Genomic DNA, 18,021 nt, shown 5'->3' with positions numbered 1-18,021 from the left:
TAACAATTAATTTCTAGTTCTAACTAGAACTGAGGCAAAATACAAAATAAAACAAGCTAAAACAGCATACTACAGCTGCAAGGTTGGAGGTTTTTTTATTTGGGAAAAGTAAACCTTCAGTTTAAATAAATACAAAAATAAACCTCCAGTACACTATGTACTGAGGCATCAGTAAAAAGAGTAACAATTTTGCTGATAAGTTACTAGTTCTAGATTCTCCAGCTGTGCATAGCTTTGAGAGAACAAAAAGACAACACGGAATTAATACTTTTTAAATACATCTCTGTAAATAACATTTAGATCTCAAAGTGAGATATTTGACACTGTCTCAAGAGTCAGCTGTAGTTCATATTTGCCTTTTTTTCTCTTAACTTTCCTAACTAGGATCACCTAAAATTCTTATTTTACTAAAACCCATTTAAGAGAAATCTGTGTGGGTATGAAGACAAACGCTCTTTTAATTTTCTATTTATAAATCAGAATATATGACATTACACAGAAGTAGCCCAGTAAGTTAAAACTGAAGTATTATATTTCACATATACCAATTTTCTATTTGAATTATTAGAGGAAAAATAATGCACTGTCTTTCGGTATATACTATTTTATGTATACCAAAAATATTCTGCTTTTTAACAATTTATATGGTGGCTTAAGAAAAGTGGTTATTACATTTTACCTATTTAGTATATGTCAAATAATAAGGGAGCTCCTAATGCTTACACTAACTGTAAGAGATAAGAATAACCAACTAGCCTTTCATATAACATTTCCCAATCCTTTTTACAGTATTTTTTTATATGAACACGACCGCAAAAACCATTGAAGAAACAGGTCAGCCAAAAACTCGTTCTGTGTGATCAGCCCAACAGCAGTCCTGTTTGATGCCAGTATTGATGTAACACAAACTGAGGCCTGAACCTTCCTCCTCTCAAAGTTAATGCATAAATTATCTAACAGAGTAAAATCAGAAACTAAGTTTCAAATGTTTTTCAAAAGAGCTTTCTCTCACTAAAAAAAAAAATACCAGGCAGACTTTAAAAATATATTTTATTTAGTAATTGAAAAAAAATATACATTGAACTGAATATTTGGAAGTTAATCTTACATTACTAACATAGCTTATGAAACATTTTTTGAAAGATAAAACTGATAGTTCAAGTGTAAAAGCCTAGCTCTGTTGCACTTCATGGTTTAACTTTAACTGTAATGAGCACAGGATGTCATTACAGTTTTTAAGTAATTGATTTGCATTTTACACATATATAGGTTATTATTAATTTATTAGCAGCTCAATTAGAAGTTTAGGTTCTATTTTACAATGGTTATTTATACAAAGAAACATGGGATCAATGCAATATCCTAAAACCAAAGTGCTACCGAGGCTGTGCGCGGCTCTGCTAAAAACAATGTAAACAAATTAAAATAGTACAGACAAGGTTAATAAATTACTGAATTCTGTAGCATATGGAATATACACAGAACAATTCTGCAAAAACATGAATGTGATTGTAAATTGATAAATAAACAATACGTTAAATAGTAGAATCTTCATAAAATAGTAAATTATTGTCGCCATTTTGAACAATGGAGACAAGCACTATTAATAGCTAGGAATTCCCTTATGTAAAATACTAGATCTCTCCTGAGACCTGTCTGTCAAGTAAAAGGCTTACATTATTTATCTGGTGGTGTTTTTTTTCCTCCTCCAACACATCTTAGCATCCTCTTGCTTCCGCGACAGTACAATTAAAAGCCTTCATCTAATTTCAACAATACAGTGTTATTCTTTAGCCGGAGCCAGCTTTAAACAGACATGAAAACACACAAAAAATTTAAGGCAACCTCATAATATCCAAGTCCAATCATGCCAACAAGAATGCTTTTCCTCCAAGCTTAAAAAGTACTTTAAATTAAGTACTGATTTTCATTCTTTGGGACTCCTTCCTCCACTGACTCTGTTACCCACAGCTCAGACACAATTTTAAATTTTTTCCCAAATGTTCTCCTGAGCGCTTTCACCTCTTGTACCCGGGAATGATCTTCTCCTACAACCACATGGGAGATGCCCTCTTCAAGGAGAGAGACTACTTTTGCACCATAAAAACGGAGCTCCAAAGCTCTAATTGACAGTGTTGTTCCATGGATTTTGGTTTTGGGCTCATTAACAACAGCGTAACAGTCCACATAAATAGTATTTCCTCTGAATATACTGAGGTGACAACTGTTCCACGAATAACGTTCTTCTAACGCTGCAATCATGTCCAAAGACATCACCTTATTACCTTTCATTCTTGAGAACACTTCCTTGAGTTGTGCAACATCTGTGTCTGCTGTGTAGCTGTCTCCGTAACAATCATACTCACGAGCAAAATGTTCTTTTGTGTCAGGAGACATGTGAATCATAAAGGCTGGCTGCCAAGGCACCAGCATTTTGGTTTGAAAACACTGAAGGAGCCACTCTGCCTTCACCACATCGTATTTGTTGGAAGCAATGATGTTTTTCACTCTGATATTCTCAGCTCCTACAATGACACAGTAAGTCTCCGGCCCTGGGTTCTGTACCACGCTGCCACCACATTCAGCTATTTTGCTTTCCAGTTCTGACTTTGGGTATTTTCGCGTTCCTGTCATAACACAAAACTCAACATCTTCAAATACATTTGAAACCTTGCTTACATTAGAAAGATCAGGAGCTTTAAATTGCTCAGCTATTCCAATTACCTTCTTCACCTTTGATACGGTTTTCCTCTTCTTCTCTTGTGGCTCATCACACTCATCTATATGAAGATGCTTAGATGCCAGCTTCCCTTCTGCTTTGCTTCTGAGATCTCCTAACATGTCTGAAGTCATGCACTCGTACCATTCTTTGTCCTCTCTTATCTTCTCAATTCGGGGGAATCTCAAAGTACAGTCAGTTTTGTACATATCACTGTTAACGATCTCGGCTGCCTTGATCTGAACTATGACAGAGTTACAAGGTTCAATGTACATTTCAGGTTTCTCGGTTCCACACAAAATGTTACAGGGAGGGTCCTTCCTATGGTAGGGCTTCCAGTGTTTAGCCAGCTTCAAACCTAAATTATACAATTCCTTCATAGTATAGCCAGAGCCAACACGACAAATAGAGTGGAAAACCGTTGGTTTTTCATTTGGAGGGGGCGTCTCTGCAACAGCGCACAGAAAATGAGACATCATTCCACCACGTGAGCCCTTTCCCCAGTAACCACCAACAATTAAAAGGTCTAGTTCATCCATCAGCCCACTGACGTATTCTGGCTTGATTTTTAACCAGCCTTCCCCACGTTTGTCGGGCTTGTAGGTGGACATGGGATCTTTCACCATAATCCCTTCCTCTCTGTTATCTATTGCTTCATTTAAAGCATCAATTACTTCTTTTCTCGTTCTGGCACTTTTTTTATGTACAACATGTATCCTGCCCGTTACCGGGGTAAATACGCTACTTAAGATTTCATACCTTTTGCTTAGTACTTCGTGACCCAGCTTCTGACTGTTAACCATCAATACATCAAACACACAGAAGCATGTCTGCAGATCAGAGTCCTCCACCATTCTTTTTATGTCAAATCTGTTTCCTTTTTGCATAAAGGTTTGCGTCTCAGGATTGTAAGCCATCATTTCACCATCGAGAATGCAATTTTGTATATTGCTCTTAAATACATTATGAATAAACGGCGTTAATGAGCCATCAAGGGGGGAAGCACCGAACTGCTGAGTATAGTCAAACCCATTTCGGGAAAAATATTTATACACATCTCCATCTTTGTGCATCTGCATACGTTCACCATCCAGCTTAGTTTCTATGTAGAATATCTGGTTATTCATTTGTTTCTCAATTTGCTGGACATCAGCAATAGCAGCAAGCATTGGCTTAAAGGCAGAAAACAACATGATAGAAACATCACTAAGTGAGACAGAGGGATCATGCAGTTGTCTGCAAACTTTTTCCAAATCAGTTGTGACGTTGTGTAATTCGGCAGCATCAGGATGAAAAGTGGAAAATATAGTTTGTTCACTAACACCAAGCTTTAGATCCTTTATAATCATCCGGATGAGCCATTTCTGTTCCAGTGCTGTGCTCTGGGTAATTAACTGAAGAAGACTTTTCTTTAACAGACCCTTGTTTTTAGCAGCATTATTGTTAGCTATCGCATCTAAGTGTTCATTGACTTGTTCTATCGTCAGTCTGCCTTGTTTTGGACTCCTAGGTTTTAACACAAAGTATGCAATCATTGCAAAATCTCCAGCATCTCCACGTGTGCCAGCAGGTGTTCTGTAATGTAAAAGCTTTGCAGCATCTTTTCCATCTTTTGGTAAATTAAGCAGTTCAATATATAGCTTCGCGAGCATAGTTTCTTTAATTCCATATGCCATCCTTTCTCTTTCCAACTGTGGAAGAATAAGTCGCATAGCTGGATAAAAAGAATCCGTGACATCTTTCTCCTTTTGATGAAGAGCATCATGGAATTTTCTCCAGGAATCCAGGAACTCCTTGAAATACTTTGTTTTCTCAGGTCGAGATTTACATCTCTGTATTCGCTCCAGAGTAGAGCACAGATCTGCAAAAGGGACGTGAGAGGCCACCGTTTTTTTAGGAGAAGGCTGTGAAGCAGGTGCGGAAGCCATCAGAGTCCGTTTTTCACTAAGAACAAAAAAAGTATATATTTGTAGAGAAAGAAGAGGCCAGCATGTTATTCTGTCTCAACAAAAAAAAAATTTCTAATGAGGATTTACTCATTTTTCTCATTAGGATTTAACTGTTACCTTTACTTAAGGGTCACAAGCTGGTACGACTGTCCTTACTCATGGGTGACACTCAGCAGCCAGGCCGCGACACTGCCACACAGGCGTCGCCTAGGCGAGAGGCTGGAAGACAGAAGGCACCGCGCACCCCTACCGCTGCTGCGCAGGCGGGAGCTGCCACCGCTCGGAGACCGATTTTCTCCGCCACCCTCCCCCGGAGCACCGCCCGCCCTGACACCACCCCGCCCTCGGCCCGCTCCTCCCCCGGCTCCTGCCGCCCGGCAGCTCAGGAGACCCGCCAGGCCCACCTTGGGGGCTGCGCGGCGGCGCTGAGGGAGCGGGGTCCCACGGGGCCGGGTGCCGCTCTCGGTGGGGGCGCAGCGGCCGGGGGTGCGGCCAGGGCGCTCCTCCCGCGGGCAGGCTCCACACACACACACACACCCCCGCCCCACACCGCGACGGCGTTGCCATGGGCACGGGGCCGGGAGAACGGACACCACCCCGCGGGCACCTTCCGCGCCGCACCCGCACCGGCCGCCCCCTCGCCGGAGCAGCCTAGCGGGAAGACGGGGACGGACGGGACGGCGGAGGAACGGCCACCCCCGAGGAGACTTACGCGGAGCCGGGGGCAGCTGCGGCGCTCGGGTCACACCGGCCGCCCTCCGCCCCGGAAGGGGAGGAGCGCCCCCGACGCCGCGGCCCACGCTCCTCCTCCGGGCGCAGCGGTTCCAGCCGCGCGGGGAGGCCCCGGCGATCGCGGCAGCGGCGGCGCCTACCCAGTCACCGCCGCGGCGGGGGAGCGCTGGCGGAGCCCGGCGGGGCAGCGCCCGCGGCGGGGGAAGGCGGGGGGAAAAAGGAGAGCGGACGGGCCCTGACCCGGAAGCGGAAGCCGCGGCGGGCGCGTCTTCCTGTCTCGGAAGGAGCGGTGGTTGAAGTTGCGCGTCGGGGTCTGCGCTGGCCCGAGGCACCGCCGGCGGGAGGATGCGGCGGGTGGGTCTCGCCTGGCCTGGGGCCGGTCCCGCCCCGCGGGGAGGGGGTGGCGGCTGGGGTAGGTGGCGGGCCGCTCCCGTCCCCGCAAGGCCGGGACGGGGCGGGCGGGAGCCGGGTCGCGCCTGCGGGGGCGAAAGCGGCGCCTGGGAGCGGGGCGGGCCGGGCCGGCGGGTTCGGGCTGATTTGGTGCGTGGGGTCTCGCCGTGGCGGGAGCGGCTGGCAGGCGGGGTGCTGTCCTGTGGGCGTGCGTGGCTCCTGTGCCTGCCTTTCCTCTCCCGAGGAACTGCTGCCTTGGCAGCGCCGTTAAAAGTTCCTTCAGGTGCCTTCCTGCGAAGCCCTGGGAGAGCTGTTGCATCTTGGCAGCGAGGTCTTGCTCTACGTGTTCCGTTTGTCTGCGCTGCCGTACGGAACAATTTCTGCAAATGGGGGTGCTTGTAGAAGATGGGGCAGATGATGGTAACTTTAATGTTGCTAAATGTGCCAAGTGAATATATTGAAAAGGCTGAGCAGGATGTTTCTTTTAGGTAAAAATGGAAATAATTCAACACGCTTAGAAAGCAATATGTTTTGGGAGCCTGTGCTCACTAGAAGGCTAAGGCTCTAATGTGATAACTGTCCTTGGTTTGTTGTTGTTTGGGGTTTTTTTACACGGTATATAATTCAAGACATGCTTGTAAGGTTCATTAAGATTTGTCAGGTGGGAGGGAAAGTGTATTAAGAGTTCAGGGGAAAACACTTTCAATTATGAATATGTACCACGATGCAGAGCTGTGGAAGTTTGCTGTTTGAAATAAGTAGGAGAAGTGGCTTGCTGATTTTAAAAGCCAGAGTCCTTAAATGTCTGATACTTCATTGTTCTTACTCTGCTTTTTCCTTGGCTAGGAGTAGCTACTTTGCTGGTTTCACTTTTTTTTTCTTTTTTTTTTAAATGAGAGTCTCTGTAAGATTTTAGTACTAAGAAAGTGTATTTTTCCTGTCCTTGCTAAACTTGTAGGTTTGCTTCCAGATTAGTTTCCCCTCTGAAACTAATTTTTTTACAGTTGAGGACTTAATATTTCTACTTGCAGAAGTCTTCTGAATAAACATGATTAAATGTAAAGCTTGTGCAAATCTTGTCTGTGTCTGGAGGAGGTGGAGTGTAGGGGAAGGACGTGCAGTAGAAAGAAACAGATGTCTTCAGATATTTCTCTGTGTTTTTAAGAAATACCTCATTTTGTTTGCTTGTTTTGAAACTGTGAAATCCAAAGGATTGCAGTGAGTGTTAAAACTAACTTTTTTTTTTAAAGGTCTTTAATGAGAAAGCAGCTGTTAAACACCTGAGTGCTCTTTTTAGCACTAGCTTTAAGGCTGCTCATACACTGAAAGTTAGCTTTAAGGAGGCAACGTAAATCTGTTGTAACTTTGTTGTCATGCATTATGTATGTTTTATGCTGTGTGTTGTATGTGTAGTCCAGGACATTTCGATGTGATTCTTGAACTTCATTATAAGATGTTGTTTTCAAGTTTATCAGAAGTTTCAAACAAGAGCTGAGCTTGATAGGAGGAGCGTGAACATGATATGCACGGTTTCATCAGTAAAGCAGATGTAACTTCTAGGGGTATTGGCTGTTAGCACTGCTTAATTTTCTTTCAAGTAACTGAAGACAAATAGTAATTATGTGTGTAATTCAAAAGCAATTTTACTCAAAGTTCATAAATGGAATTGTCTTTCAGGCAGCGATGAAGCCTGGGAAATCATCACATCCAAAGGTAAATGTTTTATAATGTGATTAGTGTATGAAAATACAACTTTTTAATATTAAAAATTTAGACAAAGACAAAAAATACAACCGAATTTGTGGCAAATACAACAGTAATTTCAACTGCTGTTCAAAATGAACAACAAATTGTTCCCAAGTACTTTAAGTATGCACTTGAGTTTTTATGATCTTCAGTTGATAATGACATTAGCCATTTAAGAATAGCATTAGGGCACAGTAGAACATTATTAAAATATCTTGATCATAAGGACTTTGGTTTTTTCCTCAGAATTTTTATTGTTATGAGTGATTTATATTTTCAGTAGTTAGTTAATTATGGGATTTGTAGCTCATCTGATAGAACGTAAGAGGTCTGCAATAATTCCTGGACTGTGGATTCAGCGGTGGAGATGTATAAATACAGATGCGTGTGTGCGTATCTACATATGTGTATATCCGTGTGGCATAAAATTGAAACTCATCACTTCCAAATTTCATTTCTGTTTTGAGAAGCAATACAGTTCTGTGGCTGTGTGAACTGAACTGGTCTTTAATGCCCTTTAAGCCAAAAGCACAGCAGCAGTCTGGCTAAGTCTTACTTTCATTAGGTCTTAACGCTGAATTGGGCTGCATTGCTGCTGTTCTGTGTTAATGGTTTCCATGATAGAACTCTGTATTTCAATATTGTCTTCTACTTGTCTCTGAAGTTTACAAGCGTCATCAAAAACACACTTGTAGCCTTTCTAATGCAGCATTATCAGAGGGATAGGAGGAAATATGGAGCAGATAAATGCTAGAGGAAAGACCTTTGATCATATTTGTGACTAAGAAAACATCGTCTGTGAGGAGAATGCAGAGGGACTGATTTTATGTAGTCTGGAGAAATTGAAGGTAGGTTACATATTTGGAGGTTAATAAACGTTGAACTAGAAGTAAAGAGTTTTTAAGTTACTAAGTCTCCCTTCCTGTTAAGTATTAGGAATTATTTTCTAGTACTAAGAGTAGCTAAGGACAAGAACAGCTTATGTAGGAATTTCCATTAATATAACAGTTACCTAGGAAAACATCTACTAGATAAAACTATATGGTTCTGCTCTTGATGAGTGTATATTTGTCACAGACATTGACTTTCATGACAAGCTTAAAACAAAAAATCTGCCTTATGCTTGTTTTCATAGCCTCTAACTTAGTTTAAATAGTCAGCAGTTATAAAACACTGTTGCTGTGTATGCTGTAAAATGAGATGTGACTTCTTACAGGAAAACCTTGTCATTGGCAAAGTTATGACAATTACTTGAAATATAGTGCTGCAATATAATGTTCCTTCAAAAAACCAAGTTTTTTTTAGTGAAGCAAGACTGATTTCCAAGGGGTTAATGTTTTATCTAGGAGATTTGAAAAGGAAATCTGTAGAGAAACCTTATTTCCCTGGCTGAAACAGAACTTCCACTAGCCTGCCACTGGCCAACTTGCTGACTTACCTGGGTTCCAGCGTCTCCATCTGTAATACATGGGTGATGTTTCATGCCATCTCTCTGTAGAGCTGTGATACTTCTAACAGTAGAAGGCAATATAACTGAGGTAACCTTGTTAAACAGTTGGCGTTAAAAAAAAAAAAATAACTAGTCATATTTGCAGATGACAGAAATTGATTAAAAAGTTCTCTTTTAGAAGACCTAAAGGGGTGCACGCTTCTTGCCTCAACTGGGACATCAGGCAGTTATGGCGCATGTCTGTAAGTGGTTGTTGTAGTCTAGGAACAGAAGTAGTCTTGTCTAGAAAGAGAAACAGGCCTGTCCAAGTGGTGGGTCCGCTCTGTTTCTCAGATTGACCAACTCAGACATCAAAGTCTAAATATATTGTTCTCCCTTTCCTTCCCTGTCCCCCTTCCCCTGATTATTCTGGCATCCTATTAGTCACAAAAATTAGAGGTACAGGAGAATCGCAACACGTGCTCTTCATAATTCAACATAGAGTATTTGTGTCATAAGATGTTATATTATAAACTGTTTGAAAGGTTTATAACTTCCCACCCAGCACAACAGTAATGGGAAATGAAGACCAAGAGAAGATTTTTTTTTTGTGTGTAGTCTTGCAGTATGTTGAGCCATCTCAAATCTCATACACTTCAAAAAGTGTTGAAGAACACTGTATCACTCGCTGAAAATTACTATATTAGCTTACCCTTTTTATTTATGTCCTTTAAGTGGAAATTTGGTTCTGCTTGTATCATCTACTGCTCAGGTCAAACAAGATAATGTTTGGCAGGCCTGGTACTTTGGGCTCTATAGAAAGCATGGTTTGTAGCTTTATTGAGAATGAGCTTGTATTGACTTGGTTTAGAGTCTCTTCTAGGCCTGTGTGCTTGTTTGAGAACCCATCATTTTCCTTTCTAGCGATCTTTCAATTGGTGTTGGAAGGAGGCGGGGAAGAACCTAGGAGAAACTTGCATCTTAGTTCTCCAGCTAACAAATCTTGCCGTAAGATGTGAAGTGAGAGATGGTCTGATTCAAGCCTGGAAATGGACAGAACTAGTGAAGTTTCACGTAGCCGGGAAGAAAACTGTAATAGTCATGTAGTTGTTCATTAGTGCAGAGTAGTCAGCTTTACTTAAATCTGTAGGTGAGTATGAAACGTTTGTGGCTGTGTAGTTTACCCTTCCTGCTAACCGCCATATGTTGAGTTCTAGTTGTAGGATGCATTGGTTTTGCCACTCCAGTAGCAAAGTTTTTATATGTACCTATATATACATCAGAAGTAATCACACAGCAGCAGTATTTCAGTAGTACAACATTTTGATAATATTATCCTACTGAAATGAAAATAGCAGTGCACAAATGAAACTAACATGGCTTATAAAATCAGCTGCGAGTATCAGTCTTCAAATAGCAATCCTTAGTGTATATGGGATAGCCATCTGCAAAACTTAATCACCTTAAGTAAGATTTTTATGACTTCTGTGGGTTTTAGTAGTTGTTTTTAATGATGGGTCTCTTACTTTTTTGTGAATGTCTTGTTGAGAGAGCATTTTTGGAGTCTCTTCATTTTGTAAGAAAGTCAGCAAAATTTTGAATAGCATAGATAAGGAGAGTGTTTTTACTGTGTCATTATCAATGTTCTTATAGTCTTGAAATGTAATGCAGGAAGTGTTTGTCAACTTCATTAGGAAGTTCTTTTGCAAATTAAAGTATCTACTTTATGTGTCTCCTACTTACTGTGACTTCTTTACTAGAGAAATGGATCACAAGAATTACGTGTTCATATAGACAATATTTGTGCATACTTGGATGTGGATATTGAACATGAGCTCATAGATAATATAAGAGAACAAATTTGGCGTAACTGCTCTCTAGACTACTTTATATTTCACCAGTTGTACGTATTTGTAGATACACTATGTAAAAGCTTAATTTCACATTGCCTTTGGTTAATATGTGAATCTTAAGATGTAACAGATTTCTTTCTGATTTATATCTAATTGTCACATAAAATAACTGGAGATGGCAGTTCCTCCTGGTCATATGGGGTGCTTATCGTATTTGTGGAGTGCAAAGGTCGTGACTGCAGAGGTCACCTTTTATCACTCGATCCTACCAAGATGGCTGGTGCAGTTGCAGCTCCCTCCAGTAGCATTACATCATACAGCTTATTTTGGTGTGGGTCCTGTGACTTAATTGACTGCTTGGATGCGTCTCTGCATGTCAGACTCCTTTGGAGTTAATTCAGCTTCTTACTCCACTGCATCATTTTAGGAGGTTATAACTTTGAGTGTGTCTAAACTGTAATTATTATCTGCTATATAATTTCGAGTGTTCTTAAACAAGTGAGCTTGTGTTGTCACTTCCAGGCAGTATGGTTATTCAACTCAGTGGCAACTGAATGGTTACTGTAGTTCTCGTGTAGGTTTGGCAGTTTTTGCCTGTTTCCATATTATACTTGAACCCAGCAGTGATTAATGTGAGAGATTCTGTGTATGCTGTGAGACGTAACTATCTCTTATGTTTGGAAAGAAGATTTAATCTATTATCATTAACATCACTCTCCTCATTTTATGCTGTGTGTATGTTTTTGTCATGAGTCTGTTTTCATGTTTGGACTCTTCAGCAGTTGTGCTTTTCATTGATCAGAGAATAAGGTAGTTAGCTGACTGCTTTCAGTGGTCTTGTATGATGATACAATCTGTTATTCAGCTGAAGATTTAGTATGGATTACTGATCTGATGGGGAAAACTATCCTTGTAAATCAGAACCAATCCAAATATAGCGAAACAGCTGTCATAAATGTAACTACAATGTGGTATCTTACTATAGAGGAGTCTCTTTCTTCTGACCAGTTTATGTGTTGCTCTGTAATCACAGTTGATGAAGGTTCTGAAAGACAGCCACTAAACGCTAGCAGACCTGGTATGCATTGTGAGCCTCCACTGGTTGCAGAGTGAAGTGCATAGGCTTATTGAGTGCTCCTCTTGGCCTTAATCAGTAGCAACTTAGAAATAAGGGCTATTTTTGTTTGTGTTCTCTGGATTCTAGAATTACTTACATGAGAAGCTTTGACAAACTGGTGATACGATCTGTATGGTGGTTTTGTTGGTCAGTAGGGAAGACTGAGGGAAAGCATAAGTTGTTATGGTCCCAGTCAACCAATTGTCTAGTGCTACTGATGGACCTTGCCTGCTAGGATTTTGAAGAGTTCTAAAGCCTTTTCCTTATGATTGCTCTTCTGCTTGTTTTAGAGGTGAATGGTTTCCAAAAATTCAAAGGGAGTTTGCCACTAAGTTTGAGGTTTATGCTTTAATGTATTGACTTGCCATTAATGTTCTGCAAGTATGAATGCTTAAATCAATTCCTTTTTCTTTCCCCTATATTTATACATATGTTTGGGGTTTTTTTACAGGATTTACTTGGAGTAAAAGATCACTGACTTCTACAATGGAAAAGTCATGGATGCTTTGGACCTTTGTTAAAAGATGGCTACTAGCTTTGGCTTCCTGGTCTTGGAGTCTCTGCCGTATTTGTCTTTTACCATTGATAGTAACTTTTCACTTGTACGGAGGCATTATACTACTTATATTAATATTTGTATCAATAGCGGGTATATTATATAAATTCCAGGATGTACTGCTTTACTTTCCTGAACAGCCCTCTTCATCACGCCTTTATGTTCCTATGCCTACTGGTATACCACATGAAAATATCTTCATCAAAACCAAAGATGGAGTTCTTCTCAATCTTATTCTGCTGAGATACACAGGGGACAATGCAGCATATTCTCCAACCATCATTTACTTTCATGGGAATGCAGGCAACATTGGCCATAGGTTGCCAAATGCTTTGTTAATGCTGGTAAACCTGAAAGTAAACTTAATTCTTGTTGATTATAGAGGGTATGGAAAAAGTGAAGGAGAAGCAAGTGAAGAAGGTTTGTACTTAGATTCTGAGGCTGTGTTAGACTATGTGATGACTCGGTCTGATCTTGATAAAACAAAAATTTTTCTTTTTGGCCGTTCCTTGGGGGGAGCAGTAGCTATTCACTTAGCTTCTGAAAATTCCCATAGGATTTCTGCCATCGTGGTGGAGAACACCTTTCTTAGCATCCCATACATGGCCAGCACTTTGTTTTCTTTCTTTCCAATGAGGTATCTTCCTTTATGGTGCTACAAAAATAAATTTCTGTCCTACAGAAAAATCTCTCAGTGCAGAATGCCTTCTCTCTTCATCTCTGGGTTGTCTGACCAGTTAATTCCACCAGTTATGATGAAGCAACTTTATGAATTATCCCCAGCTCGGACTAAGAGATTGGCGATATTTCCTGATGGAACTCATAATGACACTTGGCAGTGCCAGGGTTATTTCACTGCACTTGAACAGTTCATCAAAGAAGTAATAAAGAGTCACTCCCCTGAAGAAATGGCGAAAACATCATCTAACGTAACAATAATATAATTGATATTCATCTTTGGGGTGGGGGGAGTACCTGCACTGTACCTTGATTTGTGAAAAGTGGTAAAAGAACGTCCGTTTTTAAATGTATGTCATGTCTGTACTTGCCTAAAGAGTGAAATTAAACTTGGAAAGGTCTGATGCTTTATTAAGATGTTCCAGATAACTTTTACATTTACAGCATTGTAAATGAACCATTTTATGTCTTTCTCATACTTTTTTGGTATCTCTGTCCATATATTCCATTTGTTTGATATGTACAACGGATGCTATTAAAGGAACTTGCTACAAAAGTAGTACAGAATGTATTAGTTTAGAACAACGGGAGGCTCTTCAGTATTCACTGCTGTATGTGTGAGCTTTTTGGACAGTCATGGTTAGCACAATGATTTGTTGCTTCTCTTAGAGTTTATTTAAAGTGTGCCATGCATGAGATTAGTGTTTTATTCCTTGAAATTTTATATTATGCAAGGTGGGAAGTCTTTAATGTGCTAAATAATATAAAATAACATTCATGGTATACTTGCAGGTATACTATCCTGGGTTATTACTGTTTTTTATGCTTATGCATACATATATATTTCAAACTGCAACTGAAGAGGAAAAGACACTTTCCCTGGTTTCATTTTACTAGTTGTATTATAGTAGTGTCCAGAAAGTTGTATGTGCCTAAACATCATGGCTTCAGGATTTTGCCCAGGCAATTTTTTCATAGAAAATAGAAGCAACCTTCAAAAAGAGAGCAGTACGATCTAAGCTCCTTTCCACCCCAAGCTGTCCTCACTAACATACAGGCAAACTGTTTGTTGGTATTCGTCTGCTTGTGCATTTGAGGTGGGATTTCCCAAGACAGAGTGGGTGGTGTGATAGAAAGGAGCGTCATACAAGGTAAAAGTATGTATTTGTGTTAGATTTTTTTTTTTAGGCTGGTGTAGTTAAATGTCTGTGCCCTTTATGTATACCTCCAAAAGAAACAAATCCAAATAATTACCATTGATCACGTGGTTAGAGATTGATATATACAGTTGTTACAGTAAGGATAATAAAAATGATCAGTGCATTAAATTTAGTAGACCTAAGCTTAGTTAGTCTGAAAGAGACGACATTTATTTTAACACTTTTTGCAGGCAAACATGTAGAAGTCTTTTACAGTTCTGTTGTACCATGTGGAAGTAGCCTAAGCATCAGCAGAAGTGAGCTTTCTTTAGCTCTGCTGGGATTTTTGAAGCTAGTATCACCATGTCAGAGCCAGCAGTACTTAAATTGAGAGACTTTGATTCTGACTGAGTGTTGGGGGTCTTTTTTTTTTGTTTTCAGGAGTCCTTATCCTTAGTAGTCATATCAAAGTTGTATGCTGTTAGCTCAGTCTGTATTGGAGTGTGAGGCTATTTAAATCTCTTCTGCAGGATTAATTTCTCACTTGCTGCAGCTGATAGTTTGCCTCTTCAAAATATTTTTTATGGGAAGAATGAACTATGGAAAATCTTCCACACAATCTGTACAATTGCCCTTTGGATTGAAATTTTAAAATAAACTTTTCTGCCATGTTGTCCTGATTCAGAAAAGCATCTCAGCACACACTTAAAATCTGTTTCCTGATGGACAGTGGTATTTTAAGCTTGTGCTTAAGTTCTCTGGTTGAATAAAACTGCTTTCCTGAACTGGTGCCTTAATGGTTATGCCTCCTAAAATTTATTACATGGAATTACAGGTCTTATGTACGCATGGGTAATAGTTGGCAGCAATTTATAGATAGGGTGATACACTTTTGCTTTACTTAAATGTGACTTTTAAATTTTATTTTTAAATAAACATATACATACTGGAAGTTGCTGCTTTCTCTGGTAAGTATCTTTTGTCATACTATTATTATGGTTTTCTTAGAGTTGATTGAAAAAGCTATAGACCTTTTTGGATTTACAGACTTAAAATCATTATGGACAGAGCATAGTTTTAAATCTGAGTGAAACAAAACTATTTCCTCAGCCTTCCAGTGGTGATATTGTTTTGGGGGGAGGCAGGTGGGGAAGGTATATTGGTGAAGTTTGGGGGTGGGGGGTAGTGTTTATACAGCAGAAGGGAGTTAATAGACATAGCATTCCCTTTCCCTGATGTATTGTAAAATGACAATGTGAGCTCCTTGCATGGATTGTTTCAGCTGCTTCACCTTGCTTTAGAATTAAGGTGGAGGGAGAGAAGGAAAATAAGCGAGCAAATACTGCTTTTCTAAAAAAGTTGATGAAGCCAAAAGAATAGATTACTTGTTGGAGACAGAATGAAGAGAAAGTAAATAATTGTTTCAGAAGTTGTCATAACTTGCTATTAAATATTATTGGGTTTTTTTCATAAAATGTCGATTTCTAAAGTAAAATTACTTTTTACCCCACTTCCTGCCAATCGAAGATAAAAACCTCAACCCAAACCACCCCCAGTATTATGTGGCACTGACATACAAATGAAGTGTTCTTATTTGGGCACACAGTTGCTAAATCAAAGTCAAATGTGTGGCATTAGATTATGGCAATCTGGAGCTGTTCAAAGTGGACTGTATCTAAATATTAATTTTGATTATCAAGCCATATCTTCTCACTGTATTGTCTGCAGGACATAAAGATGAAACTTTGTCTGATTTTGCAAGTATTGGGTATGAGAAGACACAATTGTCATATATGCATCTTTTACACTTAATGTGGTTTCTTCCACCTTCCATATACGCACATTTTTACTTCTCCCTTAGTGGGTTGGGCGCATACACTTGTGAATGAATGTCTGTTATGCTATTTTTCATTGCATTGGCTATGAAATCCGCTGAAAGAAAATAGGAAGGAAATGATTTTTTTTTTTAATGCAAATATTCCACTGCTGTTTGTATGATCTTTTAAGGGAGGGAGACGGGGGAAGAAACTTGTTCTGACAAGTTAAGACTTGTTTTTGTTTTATGGTCTGTGGGATGGAAACCCACAGTTATCTGCTGCTAAAAAGTGAACTGCAAGCAACATAGTAGTAATGACTTTAAATTGCCAAAATGTGTATTATGATACTGTTGCATTTATTCCACTTAATACCATTATATGTTTTCCCTTAAACAGTTCTCTGTTTGTATATAGATGTTTCCCAAGTATTCGTCCTGTATATATAAATTTCTAGTTTGGGAAGTGGAAATTGAGTTATTTTCACAGGTTTGTAAGAAAGCGTCTTGGTTTAAATATGCTCATTAAAGGAATTGTGTCTTTTATAAGAGGAACTTTAAAAAAAAAAAAAAAAAAAAAAAAAAGAAAAGAATGGAGGGGGTCAGGAGTTGAATGGGAACAGCTGTAGCAGTACAGTCCTTGTAAGGAAGCATCCAGTATAAGATCTTGTGTGCGCACACGTGTGTGTGTGGTTTTAATTAGTGGAAATACTTGAGGCTTCCTGCTAACCCGAGTTTACATTCCCAATATTTGTTTCTGAACTGTGAAATGCAGAGAGATAAGCTATGCTTTCATCTGAAGAAATGTTAACTGGTGTTAGCTGCCCTCATGTCCATTTCTCAGGTAAAATTAGAAATAGAGCACAAATACATTTGGTAGGCTATGGACAATCTCTCAGTTGAAGGGCAGATGGATTAGCGATTTATACAAAATATGCATATCAGCATCTCTAAGCTAATCATTTGCGTCACGTCGGATGTTCACAGTGAAGAATGCAAGGCTGAATTGAGAGTCCAAGGTATGGTCTCTTCTATTAGCAAAAAGATGCAGACATACCTCCATTTGTATTTCATAATTCAATCCTTGAGAAGTACATTTTTGTTAATGGCAGGTGATTTTGCTAGGGGCACTTCTGCCAAATATAAAATCAGTGCCTCTTGCATGTAGTGGGATCAGCCTGATGTATCCCATTGAGAATAATTTACAATGCTATCCTGCTTGTATAATTTAGAGTAGAACCCCACAGAAGTGTAAATAGAGATAGCATATTGAAGTTCTAAATAACACTTGTGTTTTGAATTCAGAAACAGTCATTGAATATATGATGCAAGCTTTTTATTTGAGTTTTCTTTAATATATAGTTAAAGCAAAAATGTCTTATATTCTTAAGTTTTGTAGACAAAGCATAAATGTTACTGTATATGTGCTAATTGTGGCAAAGTTTTACATTCTCATTCTAGTCTGGTTTTTACAATAAAATTAATTTTACAAAAAACACTTTTCTATTTTTATGTACTGACATATGCAATAAATTGATACATTAAAAGTGCTGTTAATGTCTTGTTCTAGTTTGTGGCCTGTCTTCAGTATGTGTACAGGGGTATTTTTGTATGCATGGTAACTGATCAATCTCAAGGCATCATTTTCGGTTACTAAAACCAGAGCACATGGAATAGACCTCTGCATTGTTAGATGCAGTGTTTGTGGAAAGCTGTTACAGCAGGGAAAAACTATATTACAAATATCTTTTTCTAAGCTTTGCCACGTATCTTCACTTTGGGGAAGTGTTAATAAGTAAAACTAATACACGGTAGCTCTCCATCACTTTCTAACATATTCTGCATTCCAAAACTTCTCTGTTATCTGGAGGACTGAAAGATGGTCTAAATATTATGTCAC

The 18,021-nt window shown here is 39.5% G+C and overlaps 2 protein-coding genes across 6 annotated transcripts; one reads left to right on the top strand and one right to left on the bottom strand.

Moving 5' to 3' along the window:
* Window positions 1-1,074: 1,074 nt before the first annotated feature.
* On the bottom strand, window positions 1,075-5,432 carry LIG4 (DNA ligase 4). 3 transcript variants are annotated; one of them, XM_075526015.1, is made up of 3 exons: window positions 4,786-5,393; window positions 2,725-4,663; window positions 1,075-2,643 (listed from the first exon to the last, which is right to left on the bottom strand). In XM_075526015.1, the coding sequence occupies exons 2-3, from the start codon at window positions 4,645-4,647 to the stop codon at window positions 1,909-1,911; spliced, it is 2,658 nt and encodes an 885-aa protein (XP_075382130.1). In that variant the 5' UTR covers window positions 4,648-4,663; window positions 4,786-5,393; the 3' UTR covers window positions 1,075-1,908. The 3 variants fall into 3 exon arrangements, with proteins under 3 accessions (XP_075382130.1, XP_075382124.1, XP_075382116.1); XM_075526009.1 differs by having other exon boundaries at window positions 1,075-4,663; window positions 5,381-5,432; XM_075526001.1 differs by having other exon boundaries at window positions 1,075-4,663.
* ABHD13 (abhydrolase domain containing 13) lies at window positions 5,365-17,581 on the top strand. Of its 3 annotated transcripts, none has more exons than XM_075526044.1 (3): window positions 5,365-5,754; window positions 7,472-7,503; window positions 12,387-17,581. In XM_075526044.1, the coding sequence occupies exon 3, from the start codon at window positions 12,422-12,424 to the stop codon at window positions 13,433-13,435; it is 1,014 nt and encodes a 337-aa protein (XP_075382159.1). In that variant the 5' UTR covers window positions 5,365-5,754; window positions 7,472-7,503; window positions 12,387-12,421; the 3' UTR covers window positions 13,436-17,581. The 3 variants fall into 3 exon arrangements, with proteins under 3 accessions (XP_075382159.1, XP_075382141.1, XP_075382150.1); XM_075526026.1 differs by having other exon boundaries at window positions 5,619-5,754; window positions 7,468-7,503; XM_075526035.1 differs by lacking the exon at window positions 7,472-7,503 and having other exon boundaries at window positions 5,645-5,754.
* The last annotated feature ends 440 nt before the right edge of the window (window positions 17,582-18,021 follow it).

This window comes from Mycteria americana, chromosome 1 (genome assembly GCF_035582795.1).
Source record: "Mycteria americana isolate JAX WOST 10 ecotype Jacksonville Zoo and Gardens chromosome 1, USCA_MyAme_1.0, whole genome shotgun sequence".
Classification (NCBI taxonomy): domain Eukaryota; kingdom Metazoa; phylum Chordata; class Aves; order Ciconiiformes; family Ciconiidae; genus Mycteria; species Mycteria americana.
Note: the sequence above shows the minus strand (reverse complement) of the source record. Positions and strands in the feature narration are given on the sequence as shown.